At 70.1% G+C, this 16,010-nt stretch overlaps 2 protein-coding genes and 1 long non-coding RNA gene across 9 annotated transcripts in view; 1 reads left to right on the top strand and 2 right to left on the bottom strand.

The window, feature by feature from the left end:
• Positions 1 to 423: 423 nt before the first annotated feature.
• LOC127032432 (uncharacterized) lies at positions 424 to 2,772 on the bottom strand. 7 transcript variants are annotated; one of them, XR_007768823.1, is made up of 5 exons: positions 2,674 to 2,772; positions 2,385 to 2,442; positions 2,212 to 2,269; positions 1,225 to 1,282; positions 574 to 639 (listed from the first exon to the last, which is right to left on the bottom strand). It is a non-coding gene; the product is annotated as an uncharacterized LOC127032432 (long non-coding RNA). The 7 variants fall into 7 exon arrangements; XR_007768825.1 differs by lacking the exons at positions 574 to 639; positions 2,212 to 2,269 and adding an exon at positions 424 to 467 and having other exon boundaries at positions 1,225 to 1,398; XR_007768820.1 differs by lacking the exons at positions 574 to 639; positions 2,212 to 2,269 and adding an exon at positions 459 to 524 and having other exon boundaries at positions 1,225 to 1,398.
• Positions 2,773 to 3,700: 928 nt separating this feature from the next.
• Positions 3,701 to 10,745, top strand: NELFE (negative elongation factor complex member E). The gene is made up of 10 exons (XM_050919651.1): positions 3,701 to 3,778; positions 3,931 to 4,003; positions 5,029 to 5,174; positions 5,251 to 5,325; positions 6,477 to 6,511; positions 7,024 to 7,220; positions 7,623 to 7,767; positions 7,994 to 8,048; positions 9,408 to 9,510; positions 10,623 to 10,745. Exons 1-10 carry the CDS (start codon positions 3,704 to 3,706, stop codon positions 10,694 to 10,696), a joined length of 978 nt encoding a protein of 325 aa, XP_050775608.1. The 5' UTR covers positions 3,701 to 3,703; the 3' UTR covers positions 10,697 to 10,745.
• A 148-nt stretch (positions 10,746 to 10,893) lies between these two features.
• Positions 10,894 to 16,010, bottom strand: part of LOC127033095 (uncharacterized) — a 45,924-nt gene continuing 40,807 nt past the window's right edge. The window contains exons 34-38 of the mRNA XM_050920898.1: positions 13,432 to 13,435; positions 13,014 to 13,154; positions 12,675 to 12,807; positions 11,785 to 11,834; positions 10,894 to 11,217 (exon numbers count right to left, since the gene is read on the bottom strand). Of these exons, the coding sequence (XP_050776855.1) occupies positions 11,068 to 11,217; positions 11,785 to 11,834; positions 12,675 to 12,807; positions 13,014 to 13,154; positions 13,432 to 13,435 (478 nt within the window). The 3' untranslated portion in view covers positions 10,894 to 11,067. The remainder of the gene's footprint in view (positions 11,218 to 11,784; positions 11,835 to 12,674; positions 12,808 to 13,013; positions 13,155 to 13,431; positions 13,436 to 16,010) is intronic.

The raw sequence follows: 16,010 nt of genomic DNA, 5'->3' as shown, positions 1-16,010 counted from the left end.
CGGCGAGGGTCAGTGCGGGGCCCCCACCTCTAGCCCCCTCCCCCGGCTGTACGAGCCCCGGTGCATCACGGGAGCATCTGGCGGGGGTTGGGGCGCTCGGGGAGGGGGGTGGCACCTGCCCCAGTGCATCATGGGAGCGGTCTCGGGGTGTCCTAGTGCATCATGGGAGTGGGGGGGGGCACCTGGCTGCAGTGGGGTTAGCGTCTGCCCCGGTGCATCATGGGAGTGGGGGGGGCACCTGGCTGCAGTGGGGTTAGCGTCTGCCCTGGAGCATCATGGGAGTGTTGGGGGGCACCTGGCTGCAGTGGGGTTAGCGTCTGCCCTGGTGCATCATGGGAGTGGGGGGGGCACCTGGCTGCAGTGGGGTTAGCGTCTGCCCTGGTCCATCATGGGAGTGTTTGGGGGGCACCTGGCTGCAGTGGAGTTAGCGTCTGCCCCGGTGCATCATGGGAGTGTTGGGGGGGCACCTGGCTGCAGTGGGGTTAGCGTCTGCCCTGGTGCATCATGGGAGTGTGGGGGGGCACCTGGCTGCAGTGGGGTTAGCGTCTGCCCCGGTGCATCATGGGAGTGTTGGGGGGGCACCTGGCTGCAGTGGGGTTAGCGTCTGCCCTGGTGCATCATGGGAGTGTGGGGGGGCACCTGGCTGCAGTGGAGTTAGCGTCTGCCCTGGTGCATCATGGGAGTGTGGGGGGGGGCACCTGGCTGCAGTGGGGTTAGCGTCTGCCCTGGAGCATCATGGGAGTGTGGGGGGGGCACCTGGCTGCAGTGGGGTTAGCGTCTGCCCTGGTGCATCATGGGAGTGTGGGGGGGCGGCACCTGGCTGCAGTGGGGTTAGCATCTGCCCTGGTGCATCATGGGAGTGTGGGGGGGGCACCTGGCTGCAGTGGGGTTAGCGTCTGCCCTGGTGCATCATGGGAGTGTGGGGGGGCGGCACCTGGCTGCAGTGGGGTTAGCGTCTGCCCTGGTGCATCATGGGAGTGTGGGGGGGCGGCACCTGGCTGCAGTGGGGTTAGCGTCTGCCCTGGTGCATCATGGGAGTGTGGGGGGGGCACCTGGCTGCAGTGGGGTTAGCGTCTGCCCTGGTGCATCATGGGAGTGGGGGGGGGCACCTGGCTGCAGTGGGGTTAGCGTCTGCCCTGGTGCATCATGGGAGTGGGGGGGGGCACCTGGCTGCAGTGCGGTTAGCGTCTGCCCTGGTGCATCATGCGAGTGTTGGGGGGGCACCTGGCTGCAGTGCGGTTAGCGTCTGCCCTGGTGCATCATGGGAGTGTTGGGGGGGCACCTGGCTGCAGTGCGGTTAGCGTCTGCCCTGGTGCATCATGGGAGTGTGGGGGGGCGGCACCTGGCTGCAGTGCGGTTAGCGTCTGCCCTGGTGCATCATGGGAGTGGGGGGGGCACCTGGCTGCAGTGGGGTTAGCGTCTGCCCTGGAGCATCATGGGAGTGGGGGGGGGGCACCTGGCTGCAGTGGAGTTAGCGTCTGCCCCGGTGCATCATGGGAGTGGGGGGGGCACCTGGCTGCAGTGGGGTTAGCGTCTGCCCTGGAGCATCATGGGAGTGTTGGGGGAGCACCTGGCTGCAGTGGGGTTAGCGTCTGCCCTGGAGCATCATGGGATTGGGGGGGGTACCTGGCTGCAGTGGGGTTAGCGTCTGCCCTGGAGCATCATGGGAGTGTTGGGGGGGCACCTGGCTGCAGTGGGGTTAGCGTCTGCCCTGGTGCATCATGGGAGTGGGGGGGGCACCTGGCTGCAGTGGGGTTAGCGTCTGCCCCGGTGCATCATGGGAGTGTTGGGGGGGCACCTGGCTGCAGTGGGGTTAGCGTCTGCCCTGGTGCATCATGGGAGTGTGGGGGGGCACCTGGCTGCAGTGGAGTTAGCGTCTGCCCTGGTGCATCATGGGAGTGTGGGGGGGGGCACCTGGCTGCAGTGGGGTTAGCGTCTGCCCTGGAGCATCATGGGAGTGTGGGGGGGGCACCTGGCTGCAGTGGGGTTAGCGTCTGCCCTGGTGCATCATGGGAGTGTGGGGGGGCGGCACCTGGCTGCAGTGGGGTTAGCATCTGCCCTGGTGCATCATGGGAGTGTGGGGGGGGCACCTGGCTGCAGTGGGGTTAGCGTCTGCCCTGGTGCATCATGGGAGTGTGGGGGGGCGGCACCTGGCTGCAGTGGGGTTAGCGTCTGCCCTGGTGCATCATGGGAGTGTGGGGGGGGCGGCACCTGGCTGCAGTGGGGTTAGCGTCTGCCCTGGTGCATCATGGGAGTGTGGGGGGGGCACCTGGCTGCAGTGGGGTTAGCGTCTGCCCTGGTGCATCATGGGAGTGGGGGGGGGCACCTGGCTGCAGTGGGGTTAGCGTCTGCCCTGGTGCATCATGAGAGTGTTGGGGGGGCACCTGGCTGCAGTGCGGTTAGCGTCTGCCCTGGTGCATCATGGGAGTGTTGGGGGGGCACCTGGCTGCAGTGCGGTTAGCGTCTGCCCTGGTGCATCATGGGAGTGTGGGGGGGCGGCACCTGGCTGCAGTGGGGTTAGCGTCTGCCCTGGTGCATCATGGGAGTGTGGGGGGGGCACCTGGCTGCAGTGGGGTTAGCGTCTGCCCTGGTGCATCATGGGAGTGGGGGGGGGCACCTGGCTGCAGTGGGGTTAGCGTCTGCCCTGGTGCATCATGGGAGTGGGGGGGGCACCTGGCTGCAGTGCGGTTAGCGTCTGCCCTGGTGCATCATGAGAGTGTTGGGGGGGCACCTGGCTGCAGTGCGGTTAGCGTCTGCCCTGGTGCATCATGGGAGTGTTGGGGGGGCACCTGGCTGCAGTGCGGTTAGCGTCTGCCCCGGTGCATCATGGGAGCACTTGGCAGAATGCTCGGGTGCTGAGGGATTGGCATTGGCCCTGGTGCATCATGGGAGCAGTTGGCAGGGGTGATGGGCTCTCGGGATGTTGGCGATAGCCCCAGTGCATCATGGGAGCGGTAGCAGGGGTGTCCTGGTCTATCATGGGAGCGGTTGGCGGGGGTGATGGGCGCTTGGGAAGTTGGCGTTGGCTGCAGTGCATCATGGGAGTGGTTGGCGGGGGTGATGGGCGTTCGGGATGTTGGCGTTGGCCCCAGTGCATCATGGGAGCAGTTGGCGGGGGTGATGGGCGCTCAGGATGTTGGCGATAGCCCCAGTGCATCACGGGAGCGGTAGCGGGGCTGTCCTGGTGCATGCTGGGGAAGACAGGCAGGGTTGGCCGCTCTTGCTGACTGGCAGAGTTGTGGGGCAGTGCGGGATTGGCTGGCGCACCCCGGGGGCATTATGGGATGGCGATATCTGGGCTGAGATTGGCTGGGGGCCAGGTATAATGCAGGTCAGCAGTGCCCATGGCGAGTGTCAGTTGACCTAGGCCTCAGGGCATTGTGGGTAGAGCAAGTGCATTGTGGGATTGGCAGGGTCCCTTGCACCCCAGGGGCCCGGGGGCATTCTGGGCTCTCACCAGCCAGGCTGCCTTGTGGGAGAAAGTGGGGGCTGCCCCAGTGCATTGTGGGTGCTGGAGAAGGGCTAACCTGGGAGATTGTGGGTAGGTTCCAGGGGACGGGGGGAGGAGCTGAGCACCCCCCTGGAGTCACGGCTCTGTCTTCCCTCAGGCAGGACCCGCAGTGCCAGCGACCGGCCCCAAGGCAGCGCCGGGGGCTCACCCCGGAACAGCCCCCCCAGGAGTCTCCCGGTTCTGCCCCCCGCCATGCTCGTCCTGCCCCCCACCCTTACTGAGGAGGAGGAGGCCCTGCAGAAGAAGTTTGCTAAGCTGAAGAAGAAGGTCAGAGCCCGTAACCCCCCCTCGGCAGGCCAGATCCTGGGCTAGATGGGCCTGGGAGGGGGAGGGAGGGGAATGGCGGGGGAGGGGAACATGGCTCGGGGGGAGGGGGAACTGCCCACGACTGACTCTTTTCCGTTTCGACCCCCCCCCAGAAAAAGGCTCTTCTGGCTCTAAAGAAGCAACAGAGTTCGACCAGCCAGGCGAGCCAGGGAGGCATTAAACGCTGTAAGCCCGGACGCCTGGGTTCTCCTCAGTTCTAGAAGGGGGTGAAGGCTGATGGTTACAGTAGGGGCAGGGAGCCCGGACGCCTGGGTTCTCTGCCCTGCTCTGGGAGGGGAGTGGGAGTTGGTGGTTAGAGCCGGGGCGGCAGCTGGGAGGCAGGACGCCTGGGTTCTCTCCCTGGCTCTGGGAAGGGAGTGGGGGCTGGTGGGTTAGAGCAGGGGCAGCTGGGAGCCAGGACTCCTGGGTTCTCTCCCTGGCTCTGGGAGGGGAGTGGGGGCTGGTGGTTAGAGCAGGGGCAGCTGGGAGCCAGGACTCCTGGGTTCTCTCCCTGGCTCTGGGAGGGGAATGGGGGCTGGTGGGTTAGAGCAGGGGGGGCTGGGAGCCAGGACTCCTGGGTTCTCTCCCTGGCTCTGGGAGGGCAGTGGGTGCTGGTGGTTAGAGCAGGGGGGGGCTGGGAGCCCGGACTCCTGGATTCTCTTCTCGGCTCTAGGAGGGGAATGGGGGCTGGTGGTTAGAGCGGGGGGGGGCTGGGAGCCCAGACGCCTGGATTCTCTCCTGGCTCTGGGAGGGGAGTGGGGGTTGGTGGGTCAGAGCAGGGGGGGCTGGGAGCCAGGACTCCTGGGTTCTCTCCCCGGCTCTGGGAGGGGACGGGGGGCTGGTGGTTAGAGCAGGGGGGGGGCTGGGAGCCTGGACTCCTGGGTTCTCTCCTGGCTCTGGGAGGGCAGTGGGGGCTGGTGGTTAGAGCAGGGGGGGCTGGGAGCCAGGACACCTGGGTTCTCTCCCAGCTCTGGGAGGGGAGCGGGGGCTGGTGGTTAGAGCAGGTGGGGGGGCTGGGAGCCCGGATGCCTGGGTTCTCTCCCTGGCTCTGGGAGGGGAGCGGGGGCTGGTGGTTAGAGCGGGGGGGGGCTGGGAGCCCGGACGCCTGGGTTCTCTCCTGGCTCTGGGAGGGCAGTAGGGGCTGGTGGTTGCAGTGGGGAGCCCGGACTCCTGGGTTCTATCCCTGCCCCCGCCCCTGCCCCCGCCCCCAGCCATCTCGGACCAGCCGGTGGTGGACACGGCCACGGCCACGGAGCAGGCCAAGATGCTGGTGAAGACGGGAGCCATCAGCGCCATCAAGGCGGAGAACAAGAACTGCGGATTCAAGCGCTCGCGGACGCTGGAGGGGAAGCTGAAGGTGAGCGGGGGAGGGCAGGGGGCGGCTATGGGGCCGGGACCCCCCCGGACCCTCCTCACACTGTGTCTCCCCCTAGGACCCTGAGAAGGGACCAGCCCCCACCTTCCAGCCCTTTCAACGCAGCCTGTCAGCCGACGACGAATGCCAGGAGGTACTCGGACCCCTGGGATCTCTGGGAGGGCAGTGGGGGCTAGTGGTTAGAGCGGGAGGGGGCTGGGAGCCAGGATGCCTGGGTTCTCTCCCCGTCTCTGGGAGGGGAGTGGGGGCTGGTGAGTTAGAGCAGGGTGGGCTGGGAGCCAGGACTCCTGGGTTCTCTCCCCGTCTCTGGGAGGGCAGTGGGGGCTGGTGGTCAGTGCAGGGGGGGCTGGGAGCCAGGATGCCTGGGTTCTCTCCCTGTCTCTGGGAGGGCAGTGGGGGCTGGTGGTTAGAGCAGGGGGGGCTGGGAGCCAGGACTCCTGGGTTCTCTCCCGGCTCTGGGAGGGGAGTGGGGGCTGGTGGGTTAGAGCAGGGGGGGGCTGGGAGCCAGGACTCCTGGGTTCTCTCCCTGTCTCTGGGAGGGGAGTGGGGGCTAATGGTTAGAGCACGGGGGTTGGGAGCCAGGACTCCTGGGTTCTCTCCCCGTCTCTGGGAGGGGAGTGGGGGCTGGTGAGTTAGAGCAGGGTGGGCTGGGAGCCAGGACTCCTGGGTTCTCTCCCCGTCTCTGGGAGGGGAGTGGGAGCTGGTGGTCAGTGCAGGGGGGGCTGGGAGCCAGGATGCCTGGGTTCTCTCCCTGTCTCTGGGAGGGCAGTGGGGGCTGGTGGTTAGAGCAGGGGGGGCTGGGAGCCAGGACTCCTGGGTTCTCTCCCGGCTCTGGGAGGGGAGTGGGGGCTGGTGGGTTAGAGCAGGGGGGGGGCTGGGAGCCAGGACTCCTGGGTTCTCTCCCCGTCTCTGGGAGGGGAGTGGGGGCTGGTGAGTTAGAGCAGGGTGGGCTGGGAGCCAGGACTCCTGGGTTCTCTCCCCGTCTCTGGGAGGGGAGTGGGAGCTGGTGGTCAGTGCAGGGGGGGCTGGGAGCCAGGATGCCTGGGTTCTCTCCCTGTCTCTGGGATGGGAGCAGGGGATGGGGGGTTAGAGCAGGGGGGGTTGGGAGCCAGGACGCCTGGGTTCTCTCCCCAGCTCTGGGAGGGGCGTTGTGAACAGTTGGGGCAGAGGGTGAAGGGGAGGATTTGGGATGCTGAGCTGTGGCCCGGACGCCGGGGTTCTGGGGAACCAGGCCTGTGGGGTGGGCTGCGCTCAGAGGGGATGACGATCTCTTGTTTGCTCCAGTCCCGGCGCCCCCAGCGGAAATCCCTGTACGAGAGGTGAGTGAACATGAGACCCTCCTGAGACCGCCCTGGGACCCCCTGTAAACTGCCCCCCCGTAACTGCCCCCCCATAACTGCCCCAAACACCCCTCACGTAACTGCCCTGGCCCCTGCCTACCCCTGTAACTGCCTTGGGCCCCTGTGCACATCCCGCCCCCCCCTGTAACCGCCCCTCATGCCCCTCTGTAACTGCCCTAAACTCCCCCGGGCCCATGCGTGACCCCCTGTAACCACCCCTTGCACCCATCTGTAGCTGCCCCAAGCCCCCCCCCCCCCGTATCTGCCCCAAACACCTCTCCTGTAACCACCCTGCGCGCTCCTCCTGTAACTGCCCTGGGCCCCTGGGCACCCCTCCATAACTGCCCCAAACACTCCTCTCGTAACGGCCCCGAGTGCCCCTCGCGTAACCACCCCGGGCCCCTGCGTGCCCCCCCGCCGTATTGGCCTGGCCAGGGCAGTTCCCCAGTGACTCTGCCGTAACCCTGGCATGCGATCCCGCCCTGCCGCAGCTTCGTGAGCTCCAGCGAGCGCCTGCGGGACCCCGAGAAGCAGCCGGAGGACGAGCGGGACCTCGAGAAGGAGCCGGAGCGCGGCGAGGGGCTGCGCACCTTCGAGTGGGACTACGACCGGGACCGCAGCCGGGAGCGGAGCCGCGAGAGGGACCGCGAGAGGGACCGGGACCGCGAGCGGGACAGCAGCTTCCGCAGTACGGCACCGCGGGGGCTTGGCACCAGGGGAGTTGGGGCTAGTGGTTAGAGCAGAGGGCTGGGAGCCAGGACTCCTGGGTTCTCTCCGCGGGTCTGGGAGGGGAGTGGGGGCTGGCGGGTTAGAGCAGGGGGGGCTGGGAGCCCGGACTCCTGGGTTCTCTCCCAGCTCTGGGAGGGGAGTGGGGGCTGGTGGTTAGAGCAGGGGGGGGCTGGGAGCCAGGACTCCTGGGTTCTCTCCCTGGCTCTGGGAGGGAAGTGGGGGCTGGTGTGTTAGAGCAGGGGGGGCTGGGAGCCCGGACTCCTGGGTTCTCTCTCTGGCTCTGGGAGGGGAGTGGGGGGCGTGGCTAGGAGCCCGGACTCCTGGGTTCTCTCCCTGGCGGCTCTGACCCTGGCTCGCGCAGGGTCGGACTCGTTCCCGGACTGCCGCGCCCCGCGCAAGGGGAACACGGTTTACGTGTACGGCACCGACATGACCCAGAGCCTCCTGCGTGGAGCCTTCTCCCCCTTCGGCACCATCATCGACCTCTCCATGGACAACCCCCGCAAGTGAGGGCGGGGCTACAGCCGAGGGGTGGGGCCTGTGGTGGGAAGAGGGCGTGGCTAGGGCAGGTGGGTGGGACTGGAATTAGGGGAGGGGCTAGGATGTGGCTAAATCAGAGTGGCTAGAGGGGTGGGCGGGGCTGGAAAGAATGGGGAGGGGTTAAAGGGGGTGGGGCTGAGGCAGGGGGTGGGGCTAGTGACTCCCTTTTCACATCTTCCCCCCGCCCCCCAGCTGCGCCTTCGTCACCTATGAGAAGATGGAGTCAGCGGATCAGGCCATCGCTGAGGTACGGCCCCCGGGCTGGAGACGCAGCTGGTTACCCAGGGACCCCTCGCCCGACTCGGGGGGCAGCTGTGTTTGGGGCAGGGGGCTAGTTACCCAGGGACCCCTCACCTGGCGGTGGGATGCGGCTGGCTCTGGGGCGGGGCAGGCCAGGGGGTGGTTACCCAGGGACCCCTTGCCCAACTCGGGGGACAGCTGTGTTGGGGGGGGCTAGTTACCCAGGGACCCCTCACCTGGCGGTGGGATGCGGCTGGCTCTGGGGCGGGGTGGGGCAGGAGGTGGTTACCCAAGGACCCCTCACCCGGTGCTGGGGGCGGCTGGCTCTGGGGCGGGGTGGGGCAGGGGGTGGTTACCCAGGGACCCCTTGCCCAACTCGGGGGGCAGCTGTGTTGGGGGGGGCTAGTTACCCAGGGACCCCTCACCTGGCGGTGGGATGCGGCTGGCTCTGGGGCGGAGTGGGGCAGGGGGTGGTTACCCAGGGACCCCTCACCTGGCGGTGGGATGCGGCTGGCTCTGGGGCGGAGTGGGGCAGGGGGTGGTTACCCAAGGACCCCTCACCCAGTGCTGGGGGCGGCTGGCTCTGGGGCGGGGCGCGGCAGGGGGTGGTTACCTGGGGACCCCTCGCCCGGTGCTGGGGGCGGCTGGCTCTGGGGCGGGGCGGGGCAGGGGGTGGTTACCTGGGGACCCCTTGCCCGGTGCTGGGGGCGGCTGGCTCTGGGGCGGGGTGGGGCAGGGGGTGGTTACCCAAGGACCCCTCACCCAGTGCTGGGGGCAGCTGGCTCTGGGGCGGGGTGGGGCAGGGGGTGGTTACCCAAGGACCCCTCACCCGGTGCTGGGGGCAGCTGGCTCTGGGGCGGGGCGCGGCAGGGGGTGGTTACCTGGGGACCCCTCGCCCGGTGCTGGGGGCGGCTGGCTCTGGGGCGGGGTGGAGCAGGGGGTGGTTACCTGGGGACCCCTTGCCCGGTGCTGGGGGCGGCTGGCTCTGGGGCGGGGCGGGGCAGGGGGTGGTTACCTGGGGACCCCTCACCCGGTGCTGGGGGTGGCTGGCTCTGGGGCGGGGTGGGGCAGGGGGTGGTTACCTGGGGACCCCTCACCCGGTGCTGGGGGCGGCTGGCTCTGGGGCGGGGCGGGGCAGGGGGTGGTTACCCAAGGACCCCTCACCCGGTGCTGGGGGCGGCTGGCTCTGGGGCGGGGTGGGGCAGGGGGTGGTTACCCAAGGACCCCTCACCCGGTGCTGGGGGCGGCTGGCTCTGGGGCGGGGTGGGGCAGGGGGTGGTTACCCAAGGACCCCTCACCCGGTGCTGTGTGTTCAGCTGGGACACAGAGGGGCTGGGGTCAGAGCCGTGCCCCCTTCTCCCCGCAGCTCAATGGGGCCGTGGTCGAGGACGTGCAGCTGAAAGTCAGTATCGCCCGCAAGCAGCCCATGCTGGACGCGGCCACCGGGAAATCTGTCTGGGGATCACTGGGTAAGGGCGGGGGGCCACCCGGACACCTGGGTTCTCTCCCTGGCTCTGGGAGGGGAGTGGGGGCTGGTGGGTTAGAGCAGGGGGGCTGGGAGTCAGGACTCCTGGGTTCTCTTCTCGCCTCTGGGAGGGGAGTGGGGGCTGGTGGTTAGAGCAGGGGCGGCTGGGAGCCAGGATTCCTGGGTTCTCTCCTGGCTCTGGGAGGGGAGTGGGGGCTGGTGGTTAGAGCAGGGGGGGGCTGGGAGCCAGGACTCCTGGGTTCTCTCCTGGCTCTGGGAGGGGAGTGGGGGCTGGTGGGTTAGAGCAGGGGCAGCTGGGAGCCAGGACTCCTGGGTTCTCTCCCGGCTCTGGGAGGGCAGTGGGGGCTGGTGGTTAGAGCAGGGGGGGCTGGGGGCCAGGACTCCTGGGTTCTCTCCCTGGCTCTGGCAGGGGAGTGGGAGCTGGTGGTTAGAGCAGGGGGGGCTGGGAGCCAGGACTCCTGGGTTCTCTCCTGGCTCTGGGAGGGGAGTGGGGGCTGGTGGTTAGAGCAGGGGGGAGCTGGGAGCCAGGACTCCTGGGTTCTCTCCTGGCTCTGGGAGGGGAGTGGGGGCTGGTGGTTAGAGCAGGGGGGAGCTGGGAGCCAGGACTCCTGGGTTCTCTCCTGGCTCTGGGAGGGGAGTGGGGGCTGGTGGTTAGAGCAGGGGGGAGCTGGGAGCCAGGACTCCTGGGTTCTCTCCTGGCTCTGGGAGGGGAGGGGAGTGGGGGCTGGTGGTTAGAGCAGGGGGGGCTGGGAGCCAGGACTCCTGGGTTCTCTCCAGGCTCTGGGAGGGGAGTGGGGGCTGGTGGTTAGAGCAGGGGGGCTGGGAGCCAGGACTCCTGGGTTCTCTCCTGGCTCTGGGAGGGGAGTGGGGGCTGGTGGGTTAGAGCAGGTGGGGCTGGGAGCCAGGACTCCTGGGTTCTCTCCTGGCTCTGGGAGGGCAGTGGGGGCTGGTGGTTAGAGCAGGGGGGGCTGGGAGCCAGGACTCCTGGGTTCTCTCCTGGCTCTGGGAGGGGAGTGGGGGCTGGTGGTTGGGAGCTGGGTTCTATCCGGTGGGGGGTCTCCCCAGCTGGCACTAACCCTCCCGTCCCTCCCCCAGCCGTGAAGAACAGCGCGAAGGGCTCCCACCGGGACCGGCGCTCGCAGGTGGTCTACAACGAGGACCTGTTCTGAGCCCTGGGGGGGGGCTCGTTAGCACCTTAATAAACCCACTGAAACAGCACCCACCTGAGTCTGCCTGCCCCCCCCCAGCTTCCTGCTGCCCCCTAGCGCCGCCCTGGGGCAATGGGGAGCCCTGACTGCCCGGGCAGAGCCCCCTTCTGCCCCCCCCTGCAGCCCAGCCCCTAGCGCCCTCCTAGGGCCATGGGGAGCCCTGACTGCCCGGGCAGAGCCCCCTGCTGCCCCCGCCCAGCCCCCCAGTCACAAGACGAGTTCTCTCTTTTCACCGGCCTCCCAGCCGCGCAGTGCAGCAGGGCTGGGAATTGAACCTTTATTTACAGGGCGGTGGGGGGGCTGGGGGCAGGTTGGGGTCCCCCCGGCCCCCCTCAAATGAAGCCCAGCTCCTCCTCGGCCAGCTTGTCCCGCAGCCAGGGCAGCACGGTGAAGAGATTGAGGTGGAAGTCGCGGGCGTGGGCCGGGGCCCTGCGGCTGGGGGCCTTGCAGACGTCGAACACGCCCCAGCTGATCACGCCCACCTGGGGGGGAACGGGGGGGGGTCAGAACACACAGGACAGCTCCCCCCACTGGCAGGAGGGGGGATCTGTCCCCTCGGGGGGGTGCCGGTTCCCACCCGGCCCCAGGGCAGGGACAGACTGGCTCAGGGGGCAGGGAATGGGGCAGGGGCCTGTCCCCTCTGGGGGGAGCCGGCTCCCATCCGGCCCCAGGGCAGGGACTGGCTGGCTCAGGGGGATGGGGAATGGGGCAGGGGCCTGTCCCCTCTGGGGGGCGCTGGCTCCCCCCGGCCCCAGGGCGGGGACTGGATGGCTCAGGGGGCAGGGAATGGGGCAGGGGCCTGGCCCCTCTAGGGGGCGCTGGCTCCCCCCGGCCCCAGGGCAGGGACTGGCTGGCTCAGGGGGGCAGGGAATGGGGCAGGGGCCTGTCCCCTCTGGGGGGCGCTGGCTCCCCCCGGCCCCAGGGCAGGGACTGGCTGGCTCAGTGGGGCAGGGAATGGGGCAGGGGCCTGTCCCCTCTGGGGGCGCCGGCTCCCCCCGGCCCCAGGGCAGGTATGGGGGGGAGGGCGGGCTGGGGGGGGCAGCACTCACCTGGATGTAGCGTTTGCCCTTGGCGATGATGAGGGGCCCCCCGGAGTCGCCTGGGGGAGGAAGAAGATGGTTCGAGGCAGCTGGGGGGGTGCGAGTTCCAGTGCGAAGCAGGGAGCTTGTGGGGGAAGCTGGGGGATCCCTGCTGCTGGCTGGGGGGTGACAGCTGAGCCTGGGGGGATCCTGCCTGGGGGGCTGTGAGGATCCAGGGGGCAGCTGGGGGAAATTCAGGGGCTCTGGGGGGATCTCAGCCTGGGGGCTCCAGGAACTGGGGGGGGGGCAGCTGGGGGCAATTGGGCCCCCCTGGGGGGATCCCGGCTGGGTGGGGTCTGTGAGGATCTGGGGGGATCCCGGCTGGGGGAGATTTGGGGGCTCTGGGGGATCCCGGCTGGGTGGGGGCAGTGAGGATCGGGGGGGATCCCGGCTGGGGGAGATTTGGGGGCTCTAGGGGGGCTCCCGGCTGGGTGGGGGCTGTGAGGATCGGGGGGGCTCCCGGCTGGGGGCTGTGAGGATCTGGAGTGTGGGTGGGGGAGATTGGGGGGCTCTGGGGGCATCCTGGCTGGGGGAGATTTGGGGGCTTTGGGGGGATCCCGGCTGGGTGGGGGCAGTGAGGATCTGGGGGAGATTTGGGGGCTCTGGGGGGATCCCAGCTGGGTGGGGGCTGTGAGGATCTGGGGGGATCCCGGCTGGGGGAGATTTGGGGGCTCTGGGGGCATCCTGGCTGGGGGAGATTTGGGGGCTCTGGGGGGATCCTGCTTGGTGGAGACTGTGCGGATCGGGGGGGGATACTGGCTGGGGAAGATTCGGGGGCTCCTGGCTGGGTGGAGGCTGAGGATCTGGGGTGTGGCTGGGGGAGATTTGGGGAGCTGCGGGAACCGGGGGGCAGTGCTCACCCTTGCAGGTGTTGGGGTCCACGACGGGGTCGATTCCCCCGGTGCAAAGGAATCGGGGCGTCACCACCTGCTTCACGTCCGTCACGTTGGCGTAAATCGGGGCCTTCTTTGCGTCGGCCTCGCAGGCTGATTTCTGGGGAGAGGGAGGTTCACCGTGGGGCCCCCCGACTCCCGCCAGGGGCTCCCGCTGCCCCCAGATCCCCCCGGGGTCGCCCCCAGCAGCGCCCCCGCTCAGGCCCGGCCCACAGCTCCCCCAGCCTGCCTGGCTCCGGGGGGGCAGGGAATGTCCCCTCCAGGGGGCGCCGGCTCCCACCCACCCCGGACGCCGGGGTCCCTCACCTTCACCCCGTTCTTGATGTTCACGTGTTTCCGCTCCAGCTTCTTCTTCCCCTCGTGCACGAAAAGCGCCGGGACCTCGCCCACCGTCAGCAGCAGCCGCTCTGCGGGCCAGAGACTCGGGAGTGAGGGGCACCCGCTGAGCTGGGGGGGCAGGGGCTGCGGGTCGGGAGTGAGGGGCACCCGCTGAACTGGGGGGGCAGGGGCTGTGGGTCGGGAGTGAGAGGCACCCGCTGAGCTGGGGGGGCAGGGGCTGTGGGTCGGGAGTGAGGGGCACCCGCCGAGCTGCGGGGTGGGGCAGGGGCTGCGGGTCGGGAGTGAGGGGCACCCAGGGAGCTGGGGGGCTGCAGGTCGGGAGTGAGGGGTACCCATCGAGCTGGGGAGGGGCAGGAGCTGCAGGTCGAGAGTGAGGAGCACCCACCAAGCTGGGGGGGGGGGCGCAGGGGGCTGCGGGTCAGGAGTGAGGGGCACCTGTGGAGCTGGGGGGCTGCGGGTCGGGAGTGAGGGGCACCTGGGGGGCTGGGAGTCAGGAGTGAGGGGCACCTGCAAAGCTGGGGGGAGCAGGCAGCTGCGAGTCAGGAGTGAGGGGCACCTGCGGAGCATGGGGGGGAGGGGGGGCACTGGGGGAAGGGGACTGTGGGTCGGAAGCTGGGGGGCACTGGGAGGGCGGGGGCTGCAGGTCGGGAGCAGGGATCACCATCGGAGCAGGGGGGCACAGGGAGGGCTGTGGGTCGGGAGCGGGACGAACTGGGGGGCAGGGGGCCATAGGTCAGGAGCGGGAGGGTACTGGGGGGGGCCGGGGGCAGTGGTTGGGAGCGGGGGGCACTGGTGGAGCTGGGAGGGCAGGGGGCCATGGGTCAGGAGCGGGAGGGTACTGGGAGGCCAGGGGGCAGTGGTTGGGAGCAGGGGGCACTGGTGGAGCTGGGGGGCAGGGGGCCATGGGTCAGGAGCGGGAGGGTACTGGGGGGCCGGGGGCAGTGCTTGGGAGCGGGGGGCACTGAGGGGGTGGGGGGGCCATGGGTCAGGAGCGGGAGGGTACTGGGGGGCCAGGGGCAGTGGTTGGGAGCGGGGGTCACTGGTGGAGCTGGGGGGTGGGGGGCCATGGGTCAGGAGCAGGAGGGTACTGGGGGGCCAGGGGGCAGTGCTTGGGAGCGGGGGGCACTGAGGGGGTGGGTGGGCCATGGGGTGGGAGCAGGAGGGTACTGGGGGGCCAGGGGGCAGTGGTTGGGAGCGGGGGGGCACTGGGGGTGGGGGGGGCCATGGGTCGGGAGCGGGAGGGTACTGGGGGGCCGGGGGCAGTGCTTGGGAGGGGGAGGCACTGAGGGGGTGGGGGGGCCATGGGGCAGAAGCGGGAGGGTACTGGGGGGCCAGGGGGCAGTGGTTACGAGCGGGGGCACGGGTGGAGCTGTGCGGTGGGGGGCCATGGGTCAGGAGCGGGAGGGTACTGGGGGGCCAGGGGGCAGTGCTTGGGAGCGGGGGCACTGAGGGGGTGGGGGGGCCATGGGGCGGGAGCGGGAGGGTACTGGGGGGCCAGGGGGCAGTGGCTGGGAGCGGGGGCACTGAGGGGGTGGGGGGGCCATGGGGCGGGAGGGTACTGGGGGGCCAGGGGGCAGTGGTTGGGAGCGGGGGCACTGAGGGGGTGGGGGGCCATGGGGCGGGAGCGGGAGGGTACTGGGGGGCCAGGGGGCAGTGCTTGGGAGCGGGGGGCACTGAGGGGGTGGGGGGGCCATGGGTCGGGAGCGGGAGGGTACTGGGGGGCCAGGGGGCAGTGGTTGGGAGCGGGGGCACTGAGGGGGTGGGGGGGCCATGGGGCAGGAGCGGGAGGGTACTGGGGGGCCAGGGGGCAGTGGTTGGGAGCGGGGGGCACTGAGGGGGTGAGTGGGCCATGGGGTGGGAGCAGGAGGGTACTGGGGGGCCAGGGGGCAGTGGTTGGGAGCGGGGGCACTGAGGGGGTGGGGGGGGCCATGGGGCGGGAGCGGGAGGGTACTGGGGGGCCAGGGGGCAGTGGTTGGGACGGGGGGCACTTAGGGGGTGGGGGGGCCATGGGTCGGGAGGGTACTGGGGGGCCAGGGGGCAGTGGTTGGGAGCGGGGGGCACTGAGGGGGTGGGGGGGCCATGGGGCGGGAGCGGGAGGGTACTGGGGGGCCAGGGGGCAGTGGTTGCGAGCGGGGGCACTGGTGGAGCTGTGGGGTGGGGGGCCATGGGTCAGGAGCGGGAGGGTACTGGGGGGCCAGGGGGCAGTGCTTGGGAGCGGGGGCACTGAGGGGGTGGGGGGGCCATGGGGCAGGAGCGGGAGGGTACTGGGGGGCCAGGGGGCAGTGCTTGGGAGCGGGGGGCACTGAGGGGGTGGGTGGGCCATGGGGTGGGAGCAGGAGGGTACTGGGGGGCCAGGGGGCAGTGCTTGGGAGCGGGGGCACTGAGGGGGTGGGGGGGCCATGGGGCGGGAGCGGGAGGGTACTGGGGGGCCGGGGGGCAGTGCTTGGGAGCGGGGGGGCACTGAGGGGTTGGGGGGGCCATGGGGTGGGAGCAGGAGGGTACTGGGGGGCCAGGGGGCAGTGCTTGGGAGCGGGGGGCACTGAGGGGGTGGGGGGGCCATGGGTCGGGAGCGGGAGGGTACTGGGGGGCCAGGGGGCAGTGGTTGGGAGCGGGGGGCACTGAGGGGGTGGGGGGGCCATGGGGCAGGAGCGGGAGGGTACTGGGGGGCCAGGGGGCAGTGGTTGGGAGCGGGGGGCACTGAGGGGGTGGGGGGGCCGTGGGTCGGGAGCGGGAGGGTACTGGGGGGCCAGGGGGCAGTGGTTGGGAGCGGGGGGCCATGGGTCGGGAGCGGGAGGGTACTGGGGGGCCAGGGGGCAGTGCTTGAGAGCGGGGGCACTGAGGGGGTGGGGGGGCCATGGGGCAGGAGCGGGAGGGTACTGGGGGGCCAGGGGGCAGTGGTTGGGAGCGGGGGGCACTGAGGGGGTGGGTGGGCCATGGGGCGGGAGCGGGAGGGTACTGGGGGGG

This window comes from Gopherus flavomarginatus, chromosome 12 (assembly GCF_025201925.1).
Source record: "Gopherus flavomarginatus isolate rGopFla2 chromosome 12, rGopFla2.mat.asm, whole genome shotgun sequence".
NCBI lineage: Eukaryota > Metazoa > Chordata > Testudines > Testudinidae > Gopherus > Gopherus flavomarginatus.
This window is presented reverse-complemented; position numbering and strand designations above follow the sequence as displayed.

Excerpts from the sequence above, each read along its gene's own strand:
- NELFE (XM_050919651.1), top strand. The coding sequence starts at position 3,704 with ATGCTCGTCCTGCCCCCCACCCTTACTGAGGAGGAGGAGGCCCTGCAG. Across the intron at positions 5,326-6,476 it reads CCGACGACGAATGCCAGGAG|TCCCGGCGCCCCCAGCGGAA; the intron begins GTACTCGGACCC and ends TGTTTGCTCCAG. Across the intron at positions 7,768-7,993 it reads TCCATGGACAACCCCCGCAA|CTGCGCCTTCGTCACCTATG; the intron begins GTGAGGGCGGGG and ends CCCGCCCCCCAG.